Source organism: Mastigoproctus giganteus, chromosome 12 (genome assembly GCF_048544385.1).
Source record: "Mastigoproctus giganteus isolate SK-2022 chromosome 12, ASM4854438v1, whole genome shotgun sequence".
Lineage (NCBI taxonomy): Eukaryota > Metazoa > Arthropoda > Arachnida > Uropygi > Thelyphonidae > Mastigoproctus > Mastigoproctus giganteus.
The window spans coordinates 116,090,378-116,116,773 of record NC_143586.1 but is presented as its reverse complement, the minus strand read 5'-3'; the positions used below and the strand labels follow the sequence as shown (position 1 = coordinate 116,116,773).

Below are 26,396 nucleotides of genomic sequence, written 5' to 3'. Positions count from 1 at the left end.
CTCCTGACTGACTGACTGTAGCGATGTCAAGATTTGCCAGATGTTAAAGGCATTCCAGTCAGCCAGTCATCTTCCACCGCGGTAAACTAAATGGAGACACGGTCTATCACTAGTTAGGGTGGTTATCACGGGGAAGTGATCGCTTAAATATAGGTTTTCTTCTACTTCCCAAGTAAGTGAAGGAAGGAGAGAAGGGGCAGAGGCGGATTTAACGGCGGGCGCACCGGGCGCGCGCCCTGGGCCCCGACTTCTGAAGGGCCCCCTCAAAACCCCAACTTTACACTTTTTTCTAATGACACCAAGTTTTGTTTCATATGTCCAATTTTGATTAAGTACAAGTTTATAATCGGCGGTAAAACCTGATAGTATGTTTATATTCGCTTATTTTCATTATTTCATTACTCATACTATACACATACTACGCTGCATAGGCCCCGCGCGGCTGCGCTAACGCTCATCGGAGCAATAGAATCATATTTGCTACTTTGTACTTACAAAGGTTCTGCTGTGCAGACTGACGATATACGCAAATACGCGTATATCGTAATTGTTGAAATTATATTAAGATAAAATTAATTCCTGTTGTTACAACAGCGCCTGGATTTTCGTAGTTTATGAATAATTTTTGAATTTTAATTAATCATTAATTTATTGCACTATAACGAAAAATCTCTTCTCTAGTATTCTAATCATTCAGACTATTAAATTTTATATTTTTCTTTTCATTGGTAGGCTACAAATGGTAGCTAGAAAAATGAAACGACATCTATCAGGGGCTGAAAAAAGACAAATTAAAAAAAAGACGGGAATATAATATAATACATATATTATATTCAAATTTTACTGGAAATAAAAGATTAATAGTACATAATATTTTTTTATTTATTTTAAAAAAAATGGTTCACATGCATTTTTATTTTCTCTGTCTCTCTCTTTTTTTAAGGGGCCGAATATTTTTTTCTGCGCCCAGGGCCTCAACCGACCTTAATCCACTTCTGAGAAGGGAAGCAGATAGAAAAATCAATGGCAGAGACAGAGAATGTAGGCATGTGGAAGAAGGTGTTTATTCCCACATTTAGGAGGGAGAGGTCATTGTCAGTGAGTATATGCTCTATGACTCGTCCCCTTCCATTGATGTTAGCACTACCCCACAGAGCATACGTGGCAGAGAAGAAAAATTCATGGGATACATATAAATTAATAGGTGACATGGAAGCCTATAATAGATACAAGCTGGTCTGTAACTAAGTCACAAAGGAGATTAGGCAGACAAAGGCAGATTATGAGAAATCCTTGGCAAAGGATGCAAAGAAAACCTGCAATTAGCTCTTTACCTATATAAACTCTAGAAGGAAAGGGATGAATCAGATTGGTCCACTGGATATTGATGGCTCAACTATTGATGATCTTGCTCAGGTGGCTAACAAACTAAATTAGTATTTGCACCTACATTCACCCATGAGGAGTTATTCAGGGAGGGGAACATCAGAGGTGAGTTAAACTCTGGCAGTGAGCTGGATGATTTTGTAACAATTGAGTGGAAAGTGGAGGAGAAATTGTTGAAGATAAACATAAAAAAGGCACCCAGGGTGGACATGATCTATCAGTTATATTAAAGAAGGCAGCAAAGGAAGTAAGCAAACCCTTTGCCATAATTATGAGAGCTTCTTTGGACTCAGAGGGAGGTACCCATGGACTGGAGAAGTGCAAATGTAATCCCAATTCACAAAGCAGGATCAAAGTGCAACGCAAGTAATTATAGACCTGTTAGTTTAAATTCTGTTCCAAGAAAATTAATGGAGGCACTGTTCCAGGAAAATTAAAGAAGCACTGCAGGATCATCTAGAGGAGACTTCAGTTATAGCTCGGACACAGCATGTTTTTTTAAAATCAGAAGTCTTTCATGACCAATTTGATTGGATACTATGATGTGGTCACAAAGGAACAGCATGCAGGGAATAACTTTGATATCATATATTTGGATCTTAGAAAGCCATTTGTTACTGTTGCACATGGAAGACTGCTGCACAAATTGGAGCAGTGTGCCATTGGAGGCATATTGCTGCTATAGATAAAGGATGGTTGAGTGGAAAAAGACAGAGAGTGGTAATCAATGGTCACTGCTCATCGTGGACTAATGTTATTAGTGGAGTCCCTCAGGGTTCAGTATTGGGTTCATTGTTGTTTTCTGTATTTATAAATGATATTCATGATGGTATATCAAGCTTAATGTCCAACTTTGCAGGCGATACGAAGGTCGGCAGGGTTGTTAAGGACACTAATGATAGTACGCTGCTGCAACAGGATCTAGAAAAGTTGAGCAGATGGGCTGAGAGGTGGCAAATGAAGTTTAACATTGACAAATGTTAAGTACTACATATGGGAAGCAGCAAGGTTTGGTTGCAACCAATGCAGCAAGCTTCCTTGCTGCAACCAGGGTTAAATTTTGAAAATTACAGTGTCTGGAAACTAGGAACCTGCGAGGTGATCTGATGTCTGATTGAGGTGTATAAAGCCTTGAATGGTTTGAGCATGCTCAGTGCTGATGGAATTCTTCCTCTTGCTCAGAATAATCAGTTGAGAGGGCATAAATTCAAATTGGGGAAAGACAGATATAGGATAGATGTGCTGAAGTTTGCCTTTAGCCAGCGGGTGGTTGGTTGGTGGAACAGACTTTCATCCTTTGTTGTTGAAGTTGATAGCCTAAATAAATTTAAGGCTGAGCTGGATAGGTACTTGGAACGAACGGAGGGGTGAAATGGGAGCGTGTTTTTTTTTTTTTTTTTGGGCTGATGCTGCACAAGCTTGCTTTTTTGAATCATATGCCTCTACTAATACTAATGCTAATGCTCTTGGGTTGTGACGTATCATTGGTTTGTAAACCTCTTGGGTTGTGACGTATCAAGTTTGGTTTCTGTGCCTGGCCAAGAGCTTGTCGGCTCTAAAGGAAGATACACATTATGATCCATTTTTGCCCCTTTTGTCCCTTGGCAGGTTAACTGTTCTGCAAAGCTTTTCCGACCCCACCATGGCAACGCAGCAGCATTGCTACATAGTGACCAAATGGCTGAGTTAGTTAGCTAGTACTTCAAGAAAAAGAAACAGAAATGTTGTTTTCCTTTCTCGGCATCAAGAAAATTGTTGTTTTTAACAAAAAAATCTGTTTGCCGAAATGTTCTTTAGTGAAAATTCTTTCAAAAATGCACTAGAATTGCTTGGATTCGAGGCCGCCAACCTTTGTGACTTGATTGTAGACTAGTTTATATCTATCACAGTGCATAACCTGATACTTTTTATGAATTCCATGCAGTTTTCTACTTTGAAATGATTCTCATTAGTTAATCCGGCAACCATTTATAGTTTCCTTAATGTCTTTAACGGTATCTCTTAATGGTATAAAAAGCCTAGAAGTTTCTACAATTACTTCCTTTAATGCTTCCCATTAGATTGTTCTGTTTGTAACATTCTCAGTTGGTGCCAGTGTACAGAATTTAAATGCTGTTTGAAACCACCTTAGTTACCTTTACAAAAGACCTTCCCTTTATCCTTGATGGAATTTACATACTTAAGGAAATTCTACATAAATATACTACGATCACTAGCACCTAGTGGTTCTTTTATTTGTAGATTCTTAATGTATGAAGAATCACTGCTGATAATCAAATCAAGAGTACTGCTTTCTCTAACAAGTTGCTGTATAAAACAATCATCCAATAAATCCATAAAAGTGTTGCTAGTGTGAGAGATCAACCAAAGGAACAGGGCAAGAGACAGCATCCTTTTACATAATCCTCATCTAAATGCCAAAATTATTGTTATCCTAAATTCCAAATCACATTTTTTAAGCCTGAATTCAGCGCAAAGAACTTTTCGACTTCTCATTTTACTTGTTATGCTTTAATTAATATATAATTATGCTTTCGTTATACTGAAATATAAAGTTTATAAATAATTAAACCTTTATTGTAATTGTTACTGTTTCATTTAATATTTCTTACCTGAGCTGCCGACGTAATAGCTGATTTTGTTCTTCTACCTCTCGAACTCTTTCTGCTAGTTTAGCCTCTCTCCTTGTGAAACCTAATAAATTATCGGTTGCCATATCTAAAAAAGAAAAAATATATTTATCATTAAACCCAATAACTACATTTTAAAAGCTGCTGTCTACAAAGCAAAACAATTAGCATTAGCATTAGCAAGGGTACATGATGCAAGAAAGCAAGCTTATATAGCATCAGCCAAAAAAAAAAAAAAAAAAAAATCACACACACACACACACACCCCTTCTCATTTCACTCTACCACCCACTCCAAATGTTTGTCTAGTTCTACCTTGAATCTGTTTAAACTATCAAATTCTGCAACGACAGATGGAAGTTTGTTCAAGCAATCAACCACCCGCTGGCTAAAGGCAAACTTCCGCATATCTATTCTACAACTGTCTTTCCTCAATTTGAATTTATGCCCTCTAAGGCGATTATTCTGAGAAAGAGATAGAATCCCATCAACATTGAGCATGCTCAAACCATTCAAGGCTTTATACACCTCAATTAGATCACCAATTTGCAAAATTTAAACATTTCTTCGTAAGAGCAACCCTTTGTTCCATCCACCAATCATGTTAACCTTCTCTGTACTCGTTCCAACATCTCTACATCCTTCTTAAAATGAGGCCTCAAGACTGTATACAGTACTCGCTGCTCAACACTGAACCCTGGGGGACTCCCACGGTTCAGTGTTGAGCAGCGTCCATTGATTACCACTCTTTGTCTTTTTCACTCACCCATCCCTTTATCCATAGGAGCAATTTTCTTCCAATGCCACACTGCTCCAATTTGTAAAGCAGTCTTCCATGTGCAACAGTATCAAAAGCCTTCCTAAGATCCAAATATATGACATCAAAATTATTCTTTGCATCCAGTTCCTTTGTATCATAGTATCCAATCAAATTGGTCAGACAAGACCTTGCCTTAACAAACCCATCCTGTGTCTGAGCTATAACTGAAGTCTTGTCTAGATAATCCTGCAATTCTTCTTCAACCAGTGCCTCCATGAATTTCCCTGGTACAGAAGTTAAACTAACAGGTCTGTAAATGACTCTAGTACTGTGTCGTCATTTTCTGATTGAACCTTCATTTCCAGGTTGATATTTCGTGGTTTCACTTTTTTCTGATTTTCAACAGTAGTTGATTTTGTTGTTTCTGGTAAGGTTGATATAGTATCAGTTGGGATACTGATTGGCATGTTGCTGCTTTCATTGACTGCAGCTTTCTTATTGCATGTTAATACAGTTTTGTCCCAGGTGGCAAAGGAAATATTAGGTTCTATGCAGGCATCTGTTTGAGTTGCAGCTGAGCGGCTGTTTTTCGTGACTGATGCATATGATCGGCTAGTCATGGTTAGCATTATTTGCTTTCTTGCTTCAGGGTATGTGACTTTATGCTCTACTTTACACTTCTGGATTTTTTTTCCTGTTTTCAAAAGATCACACGCTTTAGAAAATGTAGGATGGCTTCCTTTAGAGTTTTGGCAAGTGGGAGTGGAAGCTTTACAGTCCCCATGGAGCCACAAATAGGACACACAGCATCGCCTCGGCACGTCGTCTGAGAAGGCCCGTACTTCTGGCGCTTGAAGCAGCGAATTGGATTCAGGATGTAAGGCCGAATCTTGCAGTTTAAGTAACCTGCCTTAACAGAAGATGGAAGTTACTGTATTCCTTCAGTTGTTAAAAAGACAGTAGAACATGCCCCTGACCTGATGCTAAATCTTTACAACAAATGCCTCCAGACAGGAGCCTTTCCAACATCTTGGAAGGTTGCCAATGTTAAACTTATCCTAAAAAATCCTTCCAAGTCGCCTATCCTCCCAGACTCTTACAGGCCTATAGCCTTGCTCTCCGTGGTCAGCAAGCTCTTCGAGCGCCTATTACATGCTCGTCTCCAACATCACTACAATACTGCAGGACTAGCAACGCCCAACCAGTTCGGCTTTCGACAGGGTCATTCTGCCATAGATGCCCACCAGCACCGCCTGGGGAAAGTGGAGAACTGCAACAGAAAATACTTCTTGGTGATCTCTGTGGACTTCGCTGGGGCATTCGACACACTTTGGTGGCCGAGCGTCCTGGCCAGACTCAGAGCTGCAAATCTTCCCAGTAACCTCTATCAGACCTTACAGAACTACCTATCCAACAGATTCATAGTAGTGAATGCGCCCTATCAGACCCTCTCTAGAAGCATCCACCGGTGCTGCCCGCAGTGTTCGGTCCTGGGACCATTCCTATGGAACATCGTCTTGGACACCTTCCTCGTCTCGGATCTCGGAGAAGTGGATGCTCAAGCATTTGCCGATGACCTCATTCTCTCCGTCTCGGCGAACTCAAGGGTAAAACTGGAAGAATCTGCAAATCTGGCCTTGGAGCTACTGCAGAACTGGGCAAAACAGAATCACCTGAGAATATCACCAGAAAAAACTAACTCAGCCTTGCTGAAAGGGAACTTGGACCTACGACGGCCTCCTCGAATTAAGATAAACCAGAGGACAATAAAATTCTCCAAACAACTCAAGTATCTAGGGGTCATCCTTGACCACAACCTATCCTTCAAAGACCACCTACAAAACATCCGAACCAAGATTAGGAAATATGCTGCCCTCGTTGCTAGGGTGGCTCGAAGGGACTGGGGCCTTGGCCGGCGTACGCTACATATCTTCTACAAAGCCATATTCATACTTATCATCACATATGCCTCTGGCGTATGGTATCACAAAGCTACTACCGCAGTCAACCGACGTATCATCAACTCAACCCAAAGGTCGATTCTACTATTTACTTCTCGTGCCTGCAGCACGGTGAGCACCCACGCTTTACAGGTCTTGACCTGAGTCCTCCCCCTTGATCTGGAGATTGTGGGCAAAGGTTTACTTTACCATCTTGCAAAGGGCACCTAAAGGACCTGTCTCGGACATACAACTGACCCAGAAAATAACCGCACCGCTGAAAAGAAGAGGCTCTACGCTCACCTGCTGCAGGTGTGGCAAGAGAGATGGACAAACTCCCATACAGGGGAGATAACCAGAAAGTTTATACCTGACGTCGGCAGGGTCTACCCTAAGTTCCCAACGTGGTTCTCACCTGGACTCCATGCAGCATACCTTCTCACTGGACATGGCGCCATCAATGCCAAACTTTGCCTTTTGGGAATTGAAGAGGACCCTACCTGTGTTTGTGGTGGTCTAGAGAGCTGGCAACATTTAATGTATGATTGCCAGCTTTATGACGACCTCCGCAACATCTTAATAACAAAGATCCTATATTGTCCTAGAGGACGGGAACACAACATACTGGAAACAAAACAAGAGTACCTGGCTTTCTCCTGCTACGCCCAAGAGCTCTTCGCAAGAAGACGAGTGCTCGCTGCAATGGAGCAGAACTGAACCCTATACATGACAATCAGGAATAACAACTGAACCTACTTAATAAAGGACAAGAACTGACTTGACTAAACTGGACGGGACCTTGTCCCATGAGTGATATCCCAAATGGGAACATCAATGCCACTGAAGACCAACTGCAGCTTGCTGCTCGCCATCTTGGCTCTCAAACCATGCTCCCTTGCATGGTCCTATCTTTTCCTCTCTCCCCCGGCAGGGGGAGGGGACGGTATCTTCCGTCCCCTCACCTCCTTGCCACTCCCCTCTTCGCCTGGTGGGGCATGGGCCTACCCCGCCGATTATCTGGGGTCGCCTTCTCTATCGTCCCCATATTTCTGTCTTTTCCCCCAGCCTTCTATCTCCCCCCACCTCTACCTAATATGCAAGTGTATACCCCACATAACTTAAAATTTAATGACTAAATTTAATTGCGTTCACACTGAACTCATTTGGCCTTTCTACACAATTTTCTTAACCCCCACTGAGCGAAAATTTCATTCTATTATATATATATATATATATATATATATATATTTTTTTTTTTTTTTTTTAAGGTCCTAGCCACTGAAATCTCAGGAAATTAGGTGGCAGGACCTGCCAGAGTAAATATTTCAATATTAGTGTACCTGGTCTGCCTCCACGAGGCATAGTGTGGACAACGTTGGGCCCCAGCAGGGGTCTAGCGGCTAAATGGCCAGAAGAACAACGATACACAACACTACACTCATACAATATCCATACACTTTTAAATCTCTGGCCTTTACAGTGAACTGTTACACCCACAATGAAAGCAACGCGGAGATGGGGGAAACCCCTGGTGCCGTTAGACACGAACACACTATACACTATACACTATTCCTTCAGTTGTGACCTTGACTGCCGCATTTCACTAATTGCGAATGTCCATCAGAAGGCACTATACAGAGTATAGTGCCTTCAGATGGACATTCGCAACTTGACTGGGGAGGTGTCCCAATCAGAGTAACATTGAACAGGCTTCTGCCCCAAAATTGAAACGTTATTGCGGACTTAAATGCAAGGAACAATGATTCTAGTGTCTCTCCCCCCCCCATCTGCCATAGACTCATGGACGGATCAAATCATCGTAACTACACCATTAGTGTACAAACTGTGTTCACCATCATAACCTCCGTCATAGAAAACCACAACAGAAATTAGTCTGATCTCTCAAAGACTAGTTTCACTCTCGGGGTACCCCCCCCTCGACCAAATTGCAACGGTGAAGTTAAAAACTTGAACTGAAAGTTGCCAGGCAACAAATTTCGCCACGGACTCACGGTCGGCATCATTTGCCCTACAGGCTCACAGGCTCTTCCTGACGGAGAGGTCCTGAACTCGTTAATCCGCAACAGCCTTGAGGATCCGAAGTCAGACACCAACTGGTACAAAATGAGCAATTCAAATCAGAAAATCACAGAACAAACTATGGACGAAGACAAACTAACAAGGGGACATCACAAACAAGATCAAAGCGACGAATTGCAAATAATAGAGCAAAGTGGAGACGGCAACGTTGAACTGCCACAGCCAACGCCCAAAAAGTACAAGAAATACGCCGCCCCGAAGTTGGGAAGGGAGACAAGATCTCAAGGCGAACCTAAAGAACAACAAGATAAAGAGGACGTACGAACAGAAAACAACGAAGACGCAAGCAAACAGCCTGAATCCCCAAACATTGACCCCAGGCTGCCGGAAGGCACTGTGCTGGACCAGGTACTGGCCCTTCGGGTAGAGCTTGAAAACAAACTAAAGAGTCAACGAACAGAATCGCGGCAGCCCTCAGAGGCGAGATTGTGGGAATCTGGACTAAACTAGCAGTCCTCCACAAGGTCAACAGTGAGGCAGAAAGAAACGCGACCAAATTAGAGGCCTACCTGGAATGTAGGGGCACACAAATGCAACAGCGCGTCCCTACCTACGCAAATGCGCTGAGGACCCACCTACTGTAATAAATATACCAGCCAAGGAATAACCAGAGGAAAAAACTCTACTACCAACGCCTAACCTTGTAATATTAAGACCCAAAAACACAGAGGAAATTGGTACAAGTGACGAAATCAAAAACAAATTAATAAGCACTATGAAGGACGATTTCCAGCAAAAAAGAATAAGAGGAATACGCAAACTGAGGAGCGTAGGACTCGTGATCGAAACCGAGTCAAAGCGAGAGATGCAAGAGATAATTGAAAACCCCAAGATTGCTGCCTTGGGCCTAACAGCTGAGCCACCAAAAAGGAAAGGTCCGGCTATAATAATTTATGACGTAGACAAGGATGTCACACCTAACCAACTAGCATCTGAGCTGTACCACAGGAACTTACAGAGCAAAATCCCGGGAAAGGACCCACAAGAAACAGTAATACCCAAATACTTCATACAAGCGAGAAATGGAATAAATAAAAATTGGGTAGTTGAGCTTACCCCGGAGGCCTGGAAGGTCCTGAAAGACCAAACAAGGGTTTTCATTGAATGGTAAAGCTACCGCTATCACGAACGAGTAATCATAACGAAATGCTACCGTTGCTGCAAGTTTGGCCACACGACACACACGTGAGCACAAACCACCCCAACATGTGGCCGCTGCTCTGAAAAGGACCACGATTTTAACGCTTGCCCCCACAAAGATAAGGAACCCACCTGCGTTAACTGCAAGACTATGAAATTAGACCACAAGCACTCACTTAGGGACCCGTAATGCCCTACATACCAACGAACCAAGACCTTATAACAAAGCAGGATCAACTATGGGAACGAAAATTAAGAATTATAACACAAATATGCTGAAAATAATCCAAATTAAAGCACAACGGGCCAAAGCAGTGGCTGACCAGATACGGACCAAAGCCGAAGACGAAAACTTGGATGTCATTATAGTCCAGGAACCGTACACACATCTAAAGCGGGTCGCAGGATACCCACACAATTACAAGGTGATCCACACGGATGAAGACACCCCGTGGGATGCCGTTCTGGTAAGAAACGCCAACATCAGCGCAACTAAAGTCACACAGCTGTGTACTCCATGGGCTGCTTGTGCACAACTTGGCACAGCATTAGGATCTCTATATGTCGTGGACCGGTACAAGATATAGACTTTGTAATCGACTACCTCCGATGCCTACAGGATACCCTACCAAATCAAAGAGTCATCATTGGAGCTGATGTCAACTGTCGCTCCCCGGCATGGCACAGCCTCACCCCAGACAGGCGAGGAACTCGAAATGGACAACTCTTAGAAGACTACCTTGCAGGATCCTATCTAACTGTACTAAATCGACCCCACCATCTGCCAACATTTTCGAGCACCCTCTGGGAGGCCACAATTGATATCTCCCTAGCCACCAGGAGTATGGCCGCACATGTGACTGACTGGAGGGTGGAGGAAGCATGGACCACCTCAGACCACCGGGCAATAACCTTTTCAGGTGAAAGACAACTAACAAGAATAACTCAAACAAACCAACCACAAAAGAGATATGCAGTCGCAAATGCAGACTGGACACTGTATAGAGAGCTGCTCACCATGGCAATTAGACACAATCTGGAAAACATAAACCCCCGGAGCGACCCGGATGACCTTCAGAGAGAAACTACAAAATTATTACTGAACATCAGTGATCGAGCGATAAAAAGAAAAAACCCAAAACCTGGCACAGTACCCTGGTGGACACCAGAAATTGCAGTACTACGACGACAAATGCAAAAAACAAGAAAAGTCTTCCAGAGAGCTCGCAGAACCTGGCCCGAAGATGAGGTGGAGGTCCTGAGACAACATTACAGAGAAGCTAGGAACCGTTACACAGACACCATAAAAAAAGTAAAAAGCGTTCCTGGGAGCTACTAGTGTCTACTTCTGGAAACACCGACCCCTGGGGCTTAGTCTACAAGGTGATAACCAATAAGCTCCCCAGGGGCGAGGCCATTAGTACTACCAGGACACCGGAGGAAAACCTAACGACCACCTGGGAGCAGTCAATGGGCAACATACTAGATAAAATCTTTAAGGAACCAGCAATATTAACCATGCAAGAACAACACGAAATTTGCAAGGACAACGCAAACTATAACACCTCGGCAATCGAACCCTCCTTCACCCTGGAGGAGCTCAGTGAGGCTGCCACCAAGATCAGAAATTGCAAATGCCCAGGACTGGACATGATTGAACCAGAGATCTTGAAGAAAACTGCAGAATTTGCACCGCACTTACTACTTACTTTCTATAACAGGTGCCTGGAAACAGGCAAATTCCCCACATCATGGAAAACAGCAAACATCAAGTTGTTACTTAAAAATTCTAACAAAAAACCGGACTGCCCAGAGTCATATAGACCTTTCGCACTGCTCTCAGTGGTCAGCAAACTGTATGAGAGACTGCTGCACAAGCGAATCAAAAACCACTATGAGAGGACAAACCTGGTGGCTAGGAATCAGTTCGGATTTAAGCCGGGTTCCTCCACAGTGGATGCACTTGAAAACCTGCTTCATAAGGCACAGGAATGCAGAAAAAAATACCTACTAGTCATTTCAATTGATTTTGCCGGGGCGTTCGACTCACTATGGTGGCCAAGCGTCCTGGGCAGACTAAGGGTGGCTGTAGTCCCTATCAACCTATACAAGGTAATGGAGGACTATCTATCTTGCAGGAACAAGAAACCAGTTAAAAATTTCACCGACAAAAACCACATCTATTCTGCTAAAAGGAACCCTGCAAATACGGCGCCCACCCCAAATTAAAATAGAAGGTGTGACCATTAAACTTGTCAACCAAATGAAATATCTAGGAGTTATCCTAGACAAAAACTTATCCTTTCAACCTCACCTGCAATATATAAGGACGAAGATAAGACGTTACTCGGCACTGGTGGCGAGGGTTACGAGAAAAGACTGGGGATTAAAAAAAACAACACTAATGTTGTATTATAAGGCAACCTTCACCCTGCGATAACTTATGCTGCTGCAGTGTGGTACAGCAAAACAATGCTTGCAGTCAATAGGAGAACTCTGGATATGATACAAAGGACTATTTTATTAACAACCACACGAGCAGGCAGAACAGTAAGCACACCGGCGTTGCAGGTGCTTGATGGAGCGCTTCCCCTCGATTTGGAGACTGTAAAAGCTGGCTTGCTCTTCCTGCATGCCAGGGGGGGTTGCTGCCACCTCCCAGGATTTCATAATTGACCCAGCGAGTAGTACTAAAACAGAAAAAGTTCGATTACAGGCCTACCTACTTCGGGAGTGGCAACAAAGATGGATCGATACAATAAAAGGAGAAATTACAAGAAAATTCCTCCCCGATCTTAGCAAAATATACCCCAAGCAAAGGGCCTGGTACTTTCCGGTTACTCCTTACTGGTCATGGCCCCTTTAAGGAGAAGCTTCTCGGGTTCGGCCTTGTTGAGGACTCCAACTGCACGTGTGGGGAGGTCGAGAACTGGAATCACTTGGTCTATGACTGCCCAGAATATGAAGATCTCAGAGGCATCCTGATCACAAAGATACACTATCTTCCGAAAGGACTGGAATCCCACTTCATTGACACAGAAGAGGAATACAGAGTACTTTCTCAATATCCCACTTCATTGACACAGAAGAGGAATACAGAGTACTTTCTCAATATGCCCAGGACCTCTTCGAGAGGAGAAAACTGCTAATTACCATAAATCGTGTCTGACGAAAGACCATCACAAGTTAAACTATACAAGACCATAAAATACCATCCAATGGAGTTACTACAGAGAAAAACCTTGAGACAATTTAGTGAAAAACACAAGGACGGGGCTTACCCCATGAGCGACTGGACTGAAATCGACTCGACATTGAAGAAAAGAGACTTAACGCAGCACAGCTGCCAAACGCCATTTGGCGACTTGAAGAGGGCACCCTAGCCTCCTTCATCTTTAATATCCCTATTCCCGGTGGGGGGGGGGGGAGACGGTCTTACTGTCTCCTCCCCTCCTCGCCATTCCCACTTTCCTTTCTGGTGGGGCATGGGCATGCCCCACTGTGACTTGGGGTTGCCTCCTCTCTCGACTCCATACTTCTGTCTTTTCCCCCCAGACTTCAGTCTCCCCACCCACTCTACCTGCACATACGCAAGCGAATGCCCTACACGTCGGAATTGATTTAATCATCTCCAAATTACGTTATTCGCCCATACACTCGGCCTTTCAGAAATTTAGCGTTATTCCTCATCGAATTTACCAAATATATATATATATATATTTCTTTCTTTTTTTTTTTTTTAGGTCCTAGCCGCCGAAATCTCAGGAAATTAAGCGGCAGAACCTACCAGAGTAAATCTTAGTCTACTGGTGTTTCCTGGTCTGCCTCCACGGGGCGAAAGTGGGGCAACGTTGGGCCTCAACGTTGGGGTCCAGCGGCTAAACAGTAGGGGTCCAGAGGCTAAACAACCAGATGAACAACGGTACATGACACTACACATACACAATATCCATACACTTTTAAATCTCTGGCATTTCCCAGCGAACTGGTTCACCCACAATGAAAGCAATGCGGAGATGGGGAAACCCCTGGTGCCGTTTGACCCTAAACACACTTTACACTTTACACTTTACTTAGTACTGAACGGTAAACTTATGGACCTGGTTGGTAGTAGGTTGCCATCTTTCTTAATCATTATTCTGCGTGCATGTGTTACCCTTTTGCTCGCTAAGCTCTTGTACAAGTTCAGAGAGTTATTAAGTCCCGTTCGCTGATAACGCTTCTAGAGGTGTTCAGAGTGTTATGGAGCATAACTGACACTGGAATATTGTTAAAGGTCGTTAATTTTAACAATTTTTCTGAATGTGATGTTTTTGATGTTTAAATTAGAATGTCTCCAGACTGGAGACGCTTTTTTCACAATTTTAGGGGCTCCAACAACTGACTCTAAACATTTTTGTATTAGAAAAGGCGATAGTTTTCCCACAGGTTGTGTGGACGTGAGTGCATTATAAGAAATGCGGGCATATCTGAATTTTGTTTATCCGTACGTAATCTCTTCGGACGATTCGACTCATGATCTGAGACAGAATTAATAACTTTTCCACCTATGGGCTCCAGTGATGGATATTCATTGCAATCTATCGTTACTCCTTTTAGCCCTGGAAGAGGGAGCTCCTTCTACCAGGTTACCGGCCCCGCCACGTGGAGGCAGGAGCGGTGCCAACCAGTGACCAAGAGATCAGCACAAGAGGAGAGGAGTACGATGCTAGCGATAGCAGTAACGTTGCAAGCAGGGTTAGCAGTAACGTTGAGTGTGCCACGTGACGTTGGACTGTATAGAGTCATTGAATATTTATACGCAGTTCTTTGGTGGTGTGTTTCGCGTAGTTTGCGACTGTTGCGATAGCTGAAGTGAGAGAGAAACATGCTTGCATCAAGTTTTGTTTCATTCTTAACGATACAGCAGCAGAAACCCATAAGAAGTTGAAACAAGCTTTTGGTGACAATGCTTTAGGCCAGATGCAGACCTACTACTGGTTTAACTGTTTTAAAAATGGTCGAATATTGATTGATGACGACGATCGCTGTGGGTATCCATCATCGAGCACCACCCAGGAAAATGTCGCAAAACGTTCGGGCGGCGATCCGTGAAGACCGCAGGCAGACCATCCATGACATTTGTGGCATTTTAGGACTATCATACGGCACATGTCAGCGGATTTTGTCAGACGAGTTGAACACGAGAAGGATTGCGGCCAGGTTCGCGACACGGTTACTGAGTGAAGACCAAAAGCAGCATCGCATGGAAGTTAGCAGAGACAATATATATATTCACAAAGGATGCATGCAGTAACATTGCATGCATCCTTTGTGAATCAGGCCAAGAGTGATCAAAACTTCTTTTCTATGGTCATCACTGGTGATGAGAGTTAGGTATACAGGCATGGCCCAGAAACCAAGCAAAAATCATTTCGGTGGAAGAGCCCATCTTTGCCCCGACCCGAAGAAAGCACGACAAGTGAGGAGAAATGTCAAGTCCATGTTGATCTGTTTTTTGGACATTGATGGGATTGTTCATAAGGAATTCGTCCCTCCTGGCCAGAGCGTCAACCCAAAGTTCTATATGCTGCGACGTCCTGAGACGTTTAAGGGAAACAATCAGGAGGATACGTCCAGAGATGTGGTGCACAAAGAACTGGGTCGTTCATCATGACAACGCACCGGCCCAAACATCTTTTGCTGTGGTGCAGTTTTTGGCATCCAACAAAATAACAATCGGTCCCCACCCACACTTATTCCACCTGAAACTTCTTCCACTTCTCAACAATGAAAATGAAGGTTCGAAGATATGACAGAGTAGAGGATATTCAAACCGAATTACAGGCGGTGGTGAACACTATGACAAAAGATTTTAACGGTGCATTGAAATCATGGGAGAAGAGCTGGGATCATTGTTTACGTTCTCAAGGGGACTACTTCGAAGGTTACGGTGATGAATAAGACTCAGGGTGAGTCTAATTTATTTTATAAATACATTTAAGAAACTTTTGGATACCACCTCATATATATATATATGCAGGGTTGTTAAAATTATAATATCCCTATGTAGAGGGCTGTGGAGCGAGTTCTAAATCTCGTACTGGAGAGAAATTTGGATAACAGCTACAATAAAGAATGCGCTCGCCATTTAGTGGAGAAAAAAATTTGTCACTATATGGCGCTGTGGCAATACAAATCAATTGAACAGCGCTACAATTTTTCAATATGTCCTCCATTTTGGTTAACAACAGTTTGCATTCGAAGAACAGCATATTCTACAGCAAAACGTAACATGTCAACTGGAATAGCCAGCACAGGATGTTAAATGCTGTCCTTCAGATCTGCCAGAGTTTGACATCCTTTCCGATACACCTGGTTCTTCAAGAAACCCCAAAACCAGAAGTCGCATGGGATGAGGTACGGTCTGGAAACAACGGCCGATGTCCCGTTCGTCTGTAAACTTTGCCTTAGCAATCTTTGGACACAACGGTGGATGTAGTGGGGTGGCGCACCATTTTGCATGTATATGGTATCCTGAGGCACCCAGGTTGTTCTAGCTCTGGTATTGCGAAATTTTCCAACATTTCATAATATCGCTGTCCAGTGACGGAACATGTGCGGGGTTCAGTCCGTGTTGCCTGTTAAAAAAAATAAAATATGGCCCAATCATGAATGTGGCCGTAACTCCACACCACACTGTCACTTCTGAAGAATGCAACGGGACCTCTTGGATAACTCGAGGGTTTTCTGTTGCCCAAATGCGACAGATGTGCATAGTCACTTGTCTATTTAAGCAGAAGTGGGCTTCACCATTCCAAAGGATGTTCCATATCCAAGCGCCAGAAACTGAAGTGCGTATGTGAAAAGAATATCTGCATCACATTGCTTTAGCATATGCATCTTTTAAGGATAGTACCGCAACACCTGACGCATTACAGCCTTACAGTAGAATACGGCATGTCCACTTCACGAGAAACAGCTGGCACACTTACCCTACCACATGGAGATTGACTTGATACATCCACGACAGCCACATCTTCAACACGAGAGGAGTCCACTCGTTTTCGACCTCCACCTGGTTGAACACCAAGGTGTCCTGCGCTTAAAATTTCGCAATCATTTTTCGGACAGCACAAACAGTCATAAGTGCATAGCCTTATGCGCTTCTGACGCCGGAATTCTCCTATAGCCCCAGCTGCATTGTTGCTGTTCTGATAGTACAGTTTCACTAATAGCGACTTTTCTGCAACACTGTTGCCATTGCTGCAGTAGTGCAGGCAAACATCTACTGCATGATTCTGAAGAGACTGCTTTGCTTTTATACAGTACATTAGAGCTGAGAAGTGGCATTAACTTACGATTATGCAAATAAGGTACGTTATTTACATAATCGAAAGTTATCGCCACAGTGTCTGCCAGGGGCAAAGGTTGATGACGTTGTAGAGCAGATATCATCTTTTAAGGTCACAAAGGGTGATATTGTTTTACTCGTTGGCACTAATGATATTAGGAGTAGGAGACCGGCAGAATTACTTAACAAGTAGAGATCACTGTTGAAAAAAAGCTGTGAATTAGGATTGAATTTGAAAGTGTCTGCAATTTTGCCCATCGACAAGGGAAGAATTGAGATCAATTCTTCCCTGAAGAGATTATGCAAGACGCAAGGGGTGGAATTTTTCTCAGCCTGGTCTATGCTTGTTAACAGAAGAGACTGCTTGTACAGGGATGGGATACACTTAAATAGAAAGGGTGCAAGTACATTTGCTGATGCTATCGAGGCGGAGTTATGTAGGTTGGAAAACTGCTAGCTTGGGGGGGGGGGCAACGGACTAATAGAATAACAGTAGCCGCTGGCAGAAGTGAACGTGATTCTTCCACTGCTTCTATTGAAATGAGCAGCAGCCTGAAAAGCAAGGCAATGGGGATTTCCAAGACTGCTGGGAATCATAGTGGAACAAGTAAATACATGGGCTGTATTAGGGTAACTAAGAGTAGAAACAGGTGCGGGTATACTTGCATGTACACAAATTCAAGGAGTATAGTTAATAAATTTGATGAGCTTTATGTGCTAGTGACATGACATCAAAGGCTATACAAAGCTGAACGGAGGGAACACAGTTAAAGCCATACAGTCCCAGGGCTAACATACTCCTTCGGGTTCATAGATTAGACTAACAGCGAGCTGGAGGATATCATTAACGTGGATATAAAAATCAGGAGAAAGACAAGAACAATGATGACCAAGAGCCGCCAACGCTACCAGAAGTCAGCCTTGGAGAGATTGACAATTGCTCAAAAAGAAGGAGGAAGGAATCTGTTTTCTGTTGCTAGATCTCGTCGAGCAACAGAAAACAACGATTGCAAACCTGAAGGATTACGTCCAGAAACACACAGCAGCGCTCCACTATAAGGAAGATAGACAAGCGGTATACCCCACTGAACCTAAGCGAGGAGTCCCCTCCCAACCAGGAGGCACAAACAAAGCTAGAAAGATGGGCAGAGAAGATACTCCATGGCAGGCACTACCAGGAGCGGATTAAGGTTGGTTGAGACCCCGGGCGCAGAAGAAAATATTGGGCCCCTTAAAAAAAAGAGAGAGACAAGGAAAATAAAAATACATGTTAACCATTTTTTTAAATAAATAAAAAATATTATGTACTATTAATGTTTTATTTCCAATAAAATTTGAATATATAATATAATTAATAATAGCATAATAATAATCACCAAGTTTTGAACTAATATGTTCAACTAATTTGTTGGGGTTTTGCGTGGGCCCTTCAGAAGTTGGGCACCAGGGCCCGCGCCCGGTGCGCCTGCCGTTAAATCCGCCTCTGGGCACTACAATGATTTCCATCAAGATCACATAGATAAAATTACTCCAAATGCACGGCTCACGAGCGAGACGCTCTTCCCCGAGACTGAAGAATTCATGTTCGCCATTCAAGACCAAATAATCAACACCAGAAACTGTAGAAAATACATCGCCAAGGAGTTCAGAGTGTTCCATGACACTGAACTCCTTTTCTTCCAACTCATGTATTAATGATCTTGGTAAACCATCTCCCACCATTTCCAACACGCTCCATTCAATGTCTCCTGTGGTCTTCCATCGAAAGGATGTCTGAAGGATTTTGACGAATCTTGATGCTAATAAAGCTCCAGGTCCCGATGGTATTTCTCCACTTGTTCTTAAAACCTGTGCTCCTGAACTCACTCCTGTTCTTTGCCGCCTTTTTTCACTTTCTTATTCCAAAGGTATTTTTCCTCTTGCTTGGAAATTTGCTCATATCCAGCCAGTTCCTAAAAAGGGTGACAAATCCCTCCCATAAAATTATCGTCCCATTGCAATTACTTCTACTCTTTCTAAAGTAATGGAGAAATCAATTAACCGCCGACTGAAGAATTCATGCTCGCCATTCAAGACCAAGTAATCAACACCAGAAACTGTAGAAAATACATCTCCAAGGAGTTCAGAGTGTTCTATGACACATTTCGACGATGCCACCTGGCCTCAGAAACGATCCAACACATCACCGCCGGACGCAAGGTGATCACCCAGACTGAGTACACTCATAGACACTACCAGGTAGCCAGGATAATACATCAGAAGCTAGCAAGGAAATACCATCTGATGGAAGGTAAAAAAAAAGGTTACCTGCAGCCATTATGAACCCACTGTTGGATGGAAGCCACCTCAACAATTCATGTTGAGTGAAATGGACCATAATCTGCCACCCTGGTCTAGTGCTGGTTGACAGATCGTCCCGTAATTAGCAGTCAGGAGTTTGAACCCCTACTCAAAGAGCGTGTGCTTCTGCACTCCCGCTCCTAGTCAGGAAGAAAGTGCACCACACTACAAGTACGAACCCCAGGCAGTATTAGAGACCCCAATTCACAAGCTGTACTGGGACCGCGCCATAATAACACAACAGACAGGATATAACCCTTGTGGACAAGAAGGAAAAGGCTACCTATTTGATTGAGATAGCGGTACCCAACACTGGCAACCTGCAGAAAACTCATGGAGAAAAAAACAGGAAGTATGTATGTATGTATAATCTTTATTGTATACAAAAGTGGTACACACCTTTCACAGCAACAATGCCAATGGTTTATATTATCTAGTGGATGGGGCCCAAACCGAGGTTCGGGCTCATTGTGGGCCTCGTCGTATTCCCCAGAGCCAACAATAGAATCAGTGTCAGATTGTTTACAGTGACAGTATTTACAATGTATTAATGAAGATATTCATATTTATATCTATATTTATATTAATTTTTATATTCATATATTCTTGACTTTATTCACAACACATCCATAAAGACATCGTACTTTGAACATTATTTATAATATTTTGGTCATTATTATGCTGCCCATATCAATGTGCAGTTTGCCTGGCCAAGGTCAGGCGCTTGAGGATCTGTCTCCGGAACCTACGATCCTTCGCAAACCTGCAGAGGTCGCCGTCAATTGATTGGATTGTGGGGAGAATCTGCCTGGGGAGAAAACGGTCTCTAAGGGCTAGTCTGGTATAGAGGGATTCGCCAGCCGCACACTTCCCAGATGGCTACAAGACTATTCCGGTTGTCATTTTGGCAATGAGAACAAGGTGTTTTTCCAATACAAGAGCTTCAAGAGACTGGAAGTCGGGCGAACTTTAGTGAGATCGCCATCGCAGTAGTCTTTTGCTGGGGTGGACAACGATGTCTATGCGTGATCCAACGATGGAGTAAACGCACTTGATGTTGGTAAGGCTGCGGACTCCCAAATTTCCCGAGTCACATCCAGATCCCTAACGTGGAGCAGTTGTTGTTTTGTGACGTAGTGCATTTGACAGAATTTTGCTGTGAGCTTGTCAATGTGGGGGTTGAAGCTTAGTTTATAATCAAAGACGACTCCCAAGTCCGTATACATCTTGACCACTGGAAAGGGAATGCAGTCTAGAGAAGCTTGGATTTCAGTCGGTTTGCGCTTCAGAGAAAAGAAAATTTCGTTTAACTTTTCATTGATCTTTTTATTGATGTTTGAGAGATATTCGCCGGAGTTAATCTGATTATATATCTTAATGGGAGTACGCGTGCGGGGCTTGTTGGAAGTTCAGTATTTCTTAGCTCCGTCATCTAATGAAATTTTAGTGTTCATAATGAAAGAACAGTTGTTATATTTTATATCATCAAGACAATCAAGATCTTATCTCTATGAGGGTTAAATCAGCTTGCTAAAAAGTAAAAGGTAATTTACTTTTTTTCAAATTTTGATCATACGTTAACTCTTTTTAACTCTCTGCGTTGTGTTTATTCTGCATATGCCTGCAGAAGGACAAAGACTATAGCTTGTCAGTTAAACCTTCCGCCAAGGTCAAAGCTACTACACGGTTTACCTTCTGTCTTCCCCTCGATTTGTTGTCAGCCCTGAAGCAAAAGGCTAAATTTAGATTGTGCTCACGGGGTTGGAAAAATAATACACTGTTTATTGCTATACACCTTAGATTATCAGAACAGTTTTCTTCAGTTACAAACACACTTGTGATTAAATTCTCATATTCGTAAAAAACCGACTGCTTCTCCCCAAAATTATCTGGGTAACTATCGAAATCAACATGGGTGAGAAAGAAGTTCAAAATCTTGAAAATGAACGTGTAAGCTACTTACACGATCCAGGAGCGAAGCTCCCTCTGCTGCGGAAGAGATAAACAAGCCCTTCAAGGATAATTTCAGGAAAAAGGAGAGAAGTAGAATGATATCGGCTACAGATTCTCCAACACCAAAAGACACAACTGTAGAGGGCGGAAATGAGTCCTGCAGCGATTCAGAATGCGAAGAACCTAAAAGTCAAGTGCCTAAGCGTCAAGATCCCCCACTAACGGGTTATCCGATTGATCAGATCAGGACAATCAGAGTGTCCTTAGAGAAATATATGGCAAAGCAATCGTGCAGGATCACTGCTGCCATCAGGTCGTGATTTAATTGGTATCTTCAGCAAAATGGATACGGTGGTTTTAAACCTCCACGTAGAACATGAAAGATTAGAAGCCAAAATTGACGTCCTTACACAGGAGCGGGGAAATCAAATGCAACAACGCCCTCGCTACTTCGCAGAAGCGTTGAGGAATGGTGCAACACAATCAACCACCAGTTTACCTGAAAAAGTACAAGATAAAAGTATAGCCAAGAAGCCTGAGTCGCATGTAATCATAATTAAACCAGCTGAAGATGCACAACTGGAAACTAGCGATGCAGTTAAAGACTCCTTAACAAAAAATATGAAGAACCAGATGAAAACCGTCAGAATTAAGAGCACCAGGAAAACCAGACACCCCGGAGTCATAATTGAAACTGGTACCAGGCAGGAGGCATTAACAATCTTAAATAACACAGAAATGACCAACTATGGATTAAGAGCTGAAACCCCACAAAAAATGGGCCGTCGATTATACTTTTCGATATAGACCAGAATATGACCCCAGAGGAACTCAAAGAAGACATCTAAAAACTTGAGTATGTATCTACTGGACGAGACTGCGGTAGAAGACATCAAACCAAAATACAGAGCTAAAACAAAATCACCGACAAGGGTTAATTGGATAATTGAACTAACCTCAAGAGTGTGGCAACTTGTTGAAACCCAAATAGAATTTATATTGGCTGGGGCAGCTATAGGTTTAAAGAGCACATATCAGTTCGTAAGTGCTATAGGTGTCTCCGCTTTGGGCATACGTCCCATACCTGCAACTAGCGTGAGACCACCTGCGGCCACTGTGCTCATAAGGACCATGTTTTTAAGAACTGCCCCAACAAAGAACAGTCTCCAACCTGTGCAAACTGTAAGGTAGCTAGGGCACCACACGATCATTCGATTCGTGACACAAACTGCCCAGTATACAAAAAAGTGAAGAGCCTTTACCAAATGAGAGTAAATTATGGATAGATGCCCCACAAGAAACAGACAACAAGAGATCAAGTTACTGCAACTAAATGCGCAGAGAGCGAAAGTAGTCGCAGACCAGATAAAGATCAAAGCTGAGGAAAATCAAATTGACGCCATGATGTTGCAGGAACGCTACGTTCAGTCTGGGAATGTCGTGGGATATCCCACTTCATATAAAATCATTTACTGCACAGAAGACCATCCATGGGCTGCTGTAGTTGTGAGGAGTTCAGAAATAACGGTGACTAAAATCGCCCCATTATGCACCTCCATCAGCGCTTGTGCGAGATCATGACATCTCTCGGGTCCCTATATCTTCTCTCACTATATTCTCACCCTGGTGAGGATATTACTACTGCAATCTCCATCATCCAGGAAGCACTCCATCTCCTCCCAGGTGGGTGGTTGCTGATAGGCATGGATGCTAACTGTCGCTCAGCACTCTGGCACAGCCCAACTCCAGACAGAACACCAACCAGAAATGGTACAAGACTTGAAGATTACATAATTTCGTCTGGTCTGCGGATCCTGAATCGTCCAGGTCACCTCTACACCTTCAGCTTCATCAATTGTGCTCCCTCTGGGAGCACAATTGATGTCACTATAGCAATACCTGACATTCAAAGTAAACTGATCAACTGGGCTGTTCAAGAGTCATGGACAACGTCAGACCACAGAGAAATCACCTTCTCCCTCGTTCGTTCTGTGGAACCTGCACCACCAATTCCTAGAGACATAGTGAGATACTACACCAAAAAAGCAGATTGGGGTCGATTCCAAGAGGAATTGGTCAAGTTTTTTCCCGAAGACATTCCACTACTTATTACACTCACACCTGAAGAAAGCGTTACCAAGGTAACAGCTGCCATCAGGAGTGCCTGTGCTGCTTCCATCCCGCGTAGAAGACAATACGCGGTCCCCTGGTGGAATACAAATTTGCGTGATCTGAGAATAAGAGTCCACCTAGCCAGGAAAACATTTCAACGAGCCCGTGTACGCCCTCCCCCGAGAGAAGTAGCTGCAGCCCGAGAGGCTTACCGTGTGATAAGAAATGCATATTCCAAAGAAATATGCAGATGTAAGAAGGAGTCATGGCAAACTCTAGTTTCCACAGTGGGAAATGGCCGGATGGAACCTCGACATACTCTTGGTCTGATTCTCTCAACAATATACTGGACAATATCTACCCAACTGATGACTTGGCACCGATACTGGAGCAACAAGAAATCATTGACAGGAACAGGGCATACATATCAGATACTAGTGAACCGCTCTTCACATCCCTGGAAATGAATTTGGCCCTGGCTAAAACGAAGGAGGGTAAAACCCCAGGCTTGGATTTGCTGGAAGTTGACGTAGTAAAAAAGTTCGCAGAACACTATCCTATAACTCTCTTAAGTTTATTTAATAGATGCCTAGCTGAAGGAACATTTCCTAACTTCTGGAAAATTTCAACACTTAAGTTAATCCTTAAACACCCGAAAAAACCACCTCAAGTACCGACTTCTTACAGACCAATAGCTCTGCTTCCTGTTTTGGCCAAACTCCAAGAACGTCTTTTGCTCTCCCGTCTCACTGACTACTACAAAAAGCAACAATTACCATCTCCGCATCAATTTGGTTTTAAAACAGGCTGCAGTACAAAGATGCTATCCACAGATTAATCTCTCTAGCTACCCAGACAGAATTTAAATACTCTCTAGCCATAATGGTGGACTTTGTGGGGGCCTTCGATCGACTATGGTGGCCCAGCATACTTCAAAGACTTCGGCAGCCAAGACGTCCAGCAGTCTATATAACGGTATATAGTCCTACCTCAGCAATAGAACAGTGCAGGTAACCAACAAATACCAATCAGTCACCAGAAATATACTGCGAGGCTGTCCTCAGGGCTCTGTTCTTGGGCCATTTCTTTGGTCCATTGTCTTGGACGAGTTCCTGGGGATGGATCTCGGCGAGGTCAAGCCTTTGCTGATGATCTCGTACTGGTTATTCATTCTGATACAAGAGCCACACTGGAAGTACAAGCCAACTTTGCACTGGGAAATCTTCAAGACTGGGCTGCCATGCACAAATTAACAATCTCCAGTGAAAAAACAAAGTCAATCCTTCTAAAAGGAAAGCTCCAAATCCGACTGCCACCAGTGATGAAAATTAACAACACCCCAATCGGTTTCTACACAGAAATCAAGTATCTCGGCCTGTATCTAGACGCCAACTTATCCTTCCATCCCCACTTAAAATAGCTGTCAGCTAAAATCCGAAAATACACTGCAATGATAAGGCAGATTAGTAGAGCGGATTGGGGCCTAAAGAATAAAGCTCTATCATTAATATATAAGGCAGTATATGTCCCGATTGTGTGTTATGGAGCCTCCATCTGGTGTGAAAAGGCAATCCAGGAAAGGAATAAACGCAAGCTTGATTCCATTCAAAGATGTGTTATTATTGGTTACCAGGGCGTGCTGTACTGTCGGCACCCCTGCATTACAAGTCATTGCAGGATACTTACCTCTCTATCTGGAAGTTGTCAAGGGGGGGTCTCTTCCAGCGCCTGAAGAAGGGAATCCCAACGCAATTGTTAAACCTGCAATTGAACCATGCAAATGACCCTAAGAAGGAAAGAAGAAAAATTGCAGACCACCTACAAAACCTCTGGCAAGAAATATGGGACACAACGCCTAAAGTAGCAATCACCAAAAGGTTTATTCCCTCAATTAGTCGGACTTCCCTAAAGCCTCTTCCCTGGTACTCGCCTGGATTGCAAGTCACCTTCCTGCTTACAGGCCATGGACCGTTCCAGGAAAAACTAACGGCCATGGGAATAGAAAATAACCCATATTGTCACTGTAGTGAAGAGGAGTCCTAGGAACACCTTATGTACGAGTGTCTCACTTACGACAACGCCAGACTTCAATTTCTCACAGATATTCAAGGAAACCCCCGCAATCAGGAGTCAACTTTACTTCAAGAAGAGGCCACATACCTATCCTTAACACGCTACGCCCAGTCTGTTTTCAATTGTAGCAGAGCAAGACTTACGGAACTCAGGGCAGAATAGAATAACGTGCCACCCTTGCGATCCCCTACTGGGATAGGATAATGCAATTTACCCTGGGTACAGGATACTCACAGTAGCACCTGCTCCTGTAATTTTCAACTCCCTTCTCCATCCTCTTCCTTAGAGTGGATTGCCTTCCCTCTTTGGTCCACTCCAACTACTGTTCCCCACATTTGACCTCTTCTTCTTCTCTTACTCCCCCCATATGCTCTCTTATCTTTTTATTTTATTTTATTTATTTTTTTTTACAGCCTCAACTTTTTTTACTCTTCATTTTTTTATTACTTTTACTTTTTTATTTTATTTTTTATTTATTATATTTTATTATTTTTATTATTTTTTTAGTATTTTATTTTATTTATTTTTTATTTATTTTATTATTATTTTTATTATTATTATTTTTTTTATGGCTTCTGTCAGGAAGCTCAGGCAACCCTGGCAGAGGCTTGTTTCTTTGTTATTTGGAG

General features: G+C 43.0%; 1 protein-coding gene across 1 annotated transcript in view; it reads right to left on the bottom strand.

Moving 5' to 3' along the window:
• Nucleotides 1-26,396, bottom strand: part of LOC150077356 (xylosyl- and glucuronyltransferase LARGE1-like) — a 1,505,345-nt gene that overhangs the window by 763,123 nt on the left and 715,826 nt on the right. Inside the window, exon 8 of the mRNA XM_090385866.1 lies at nucleotides 3,999-4,104. Within this exon, the coding sequence (XP_090241992.1) occupies nucleotides 3,999-4,104 (106 nt within the window). The remainder of the gene's footprint in view (nucleotides 1-3,998; nucleotides 4,105-26,396) is intronic.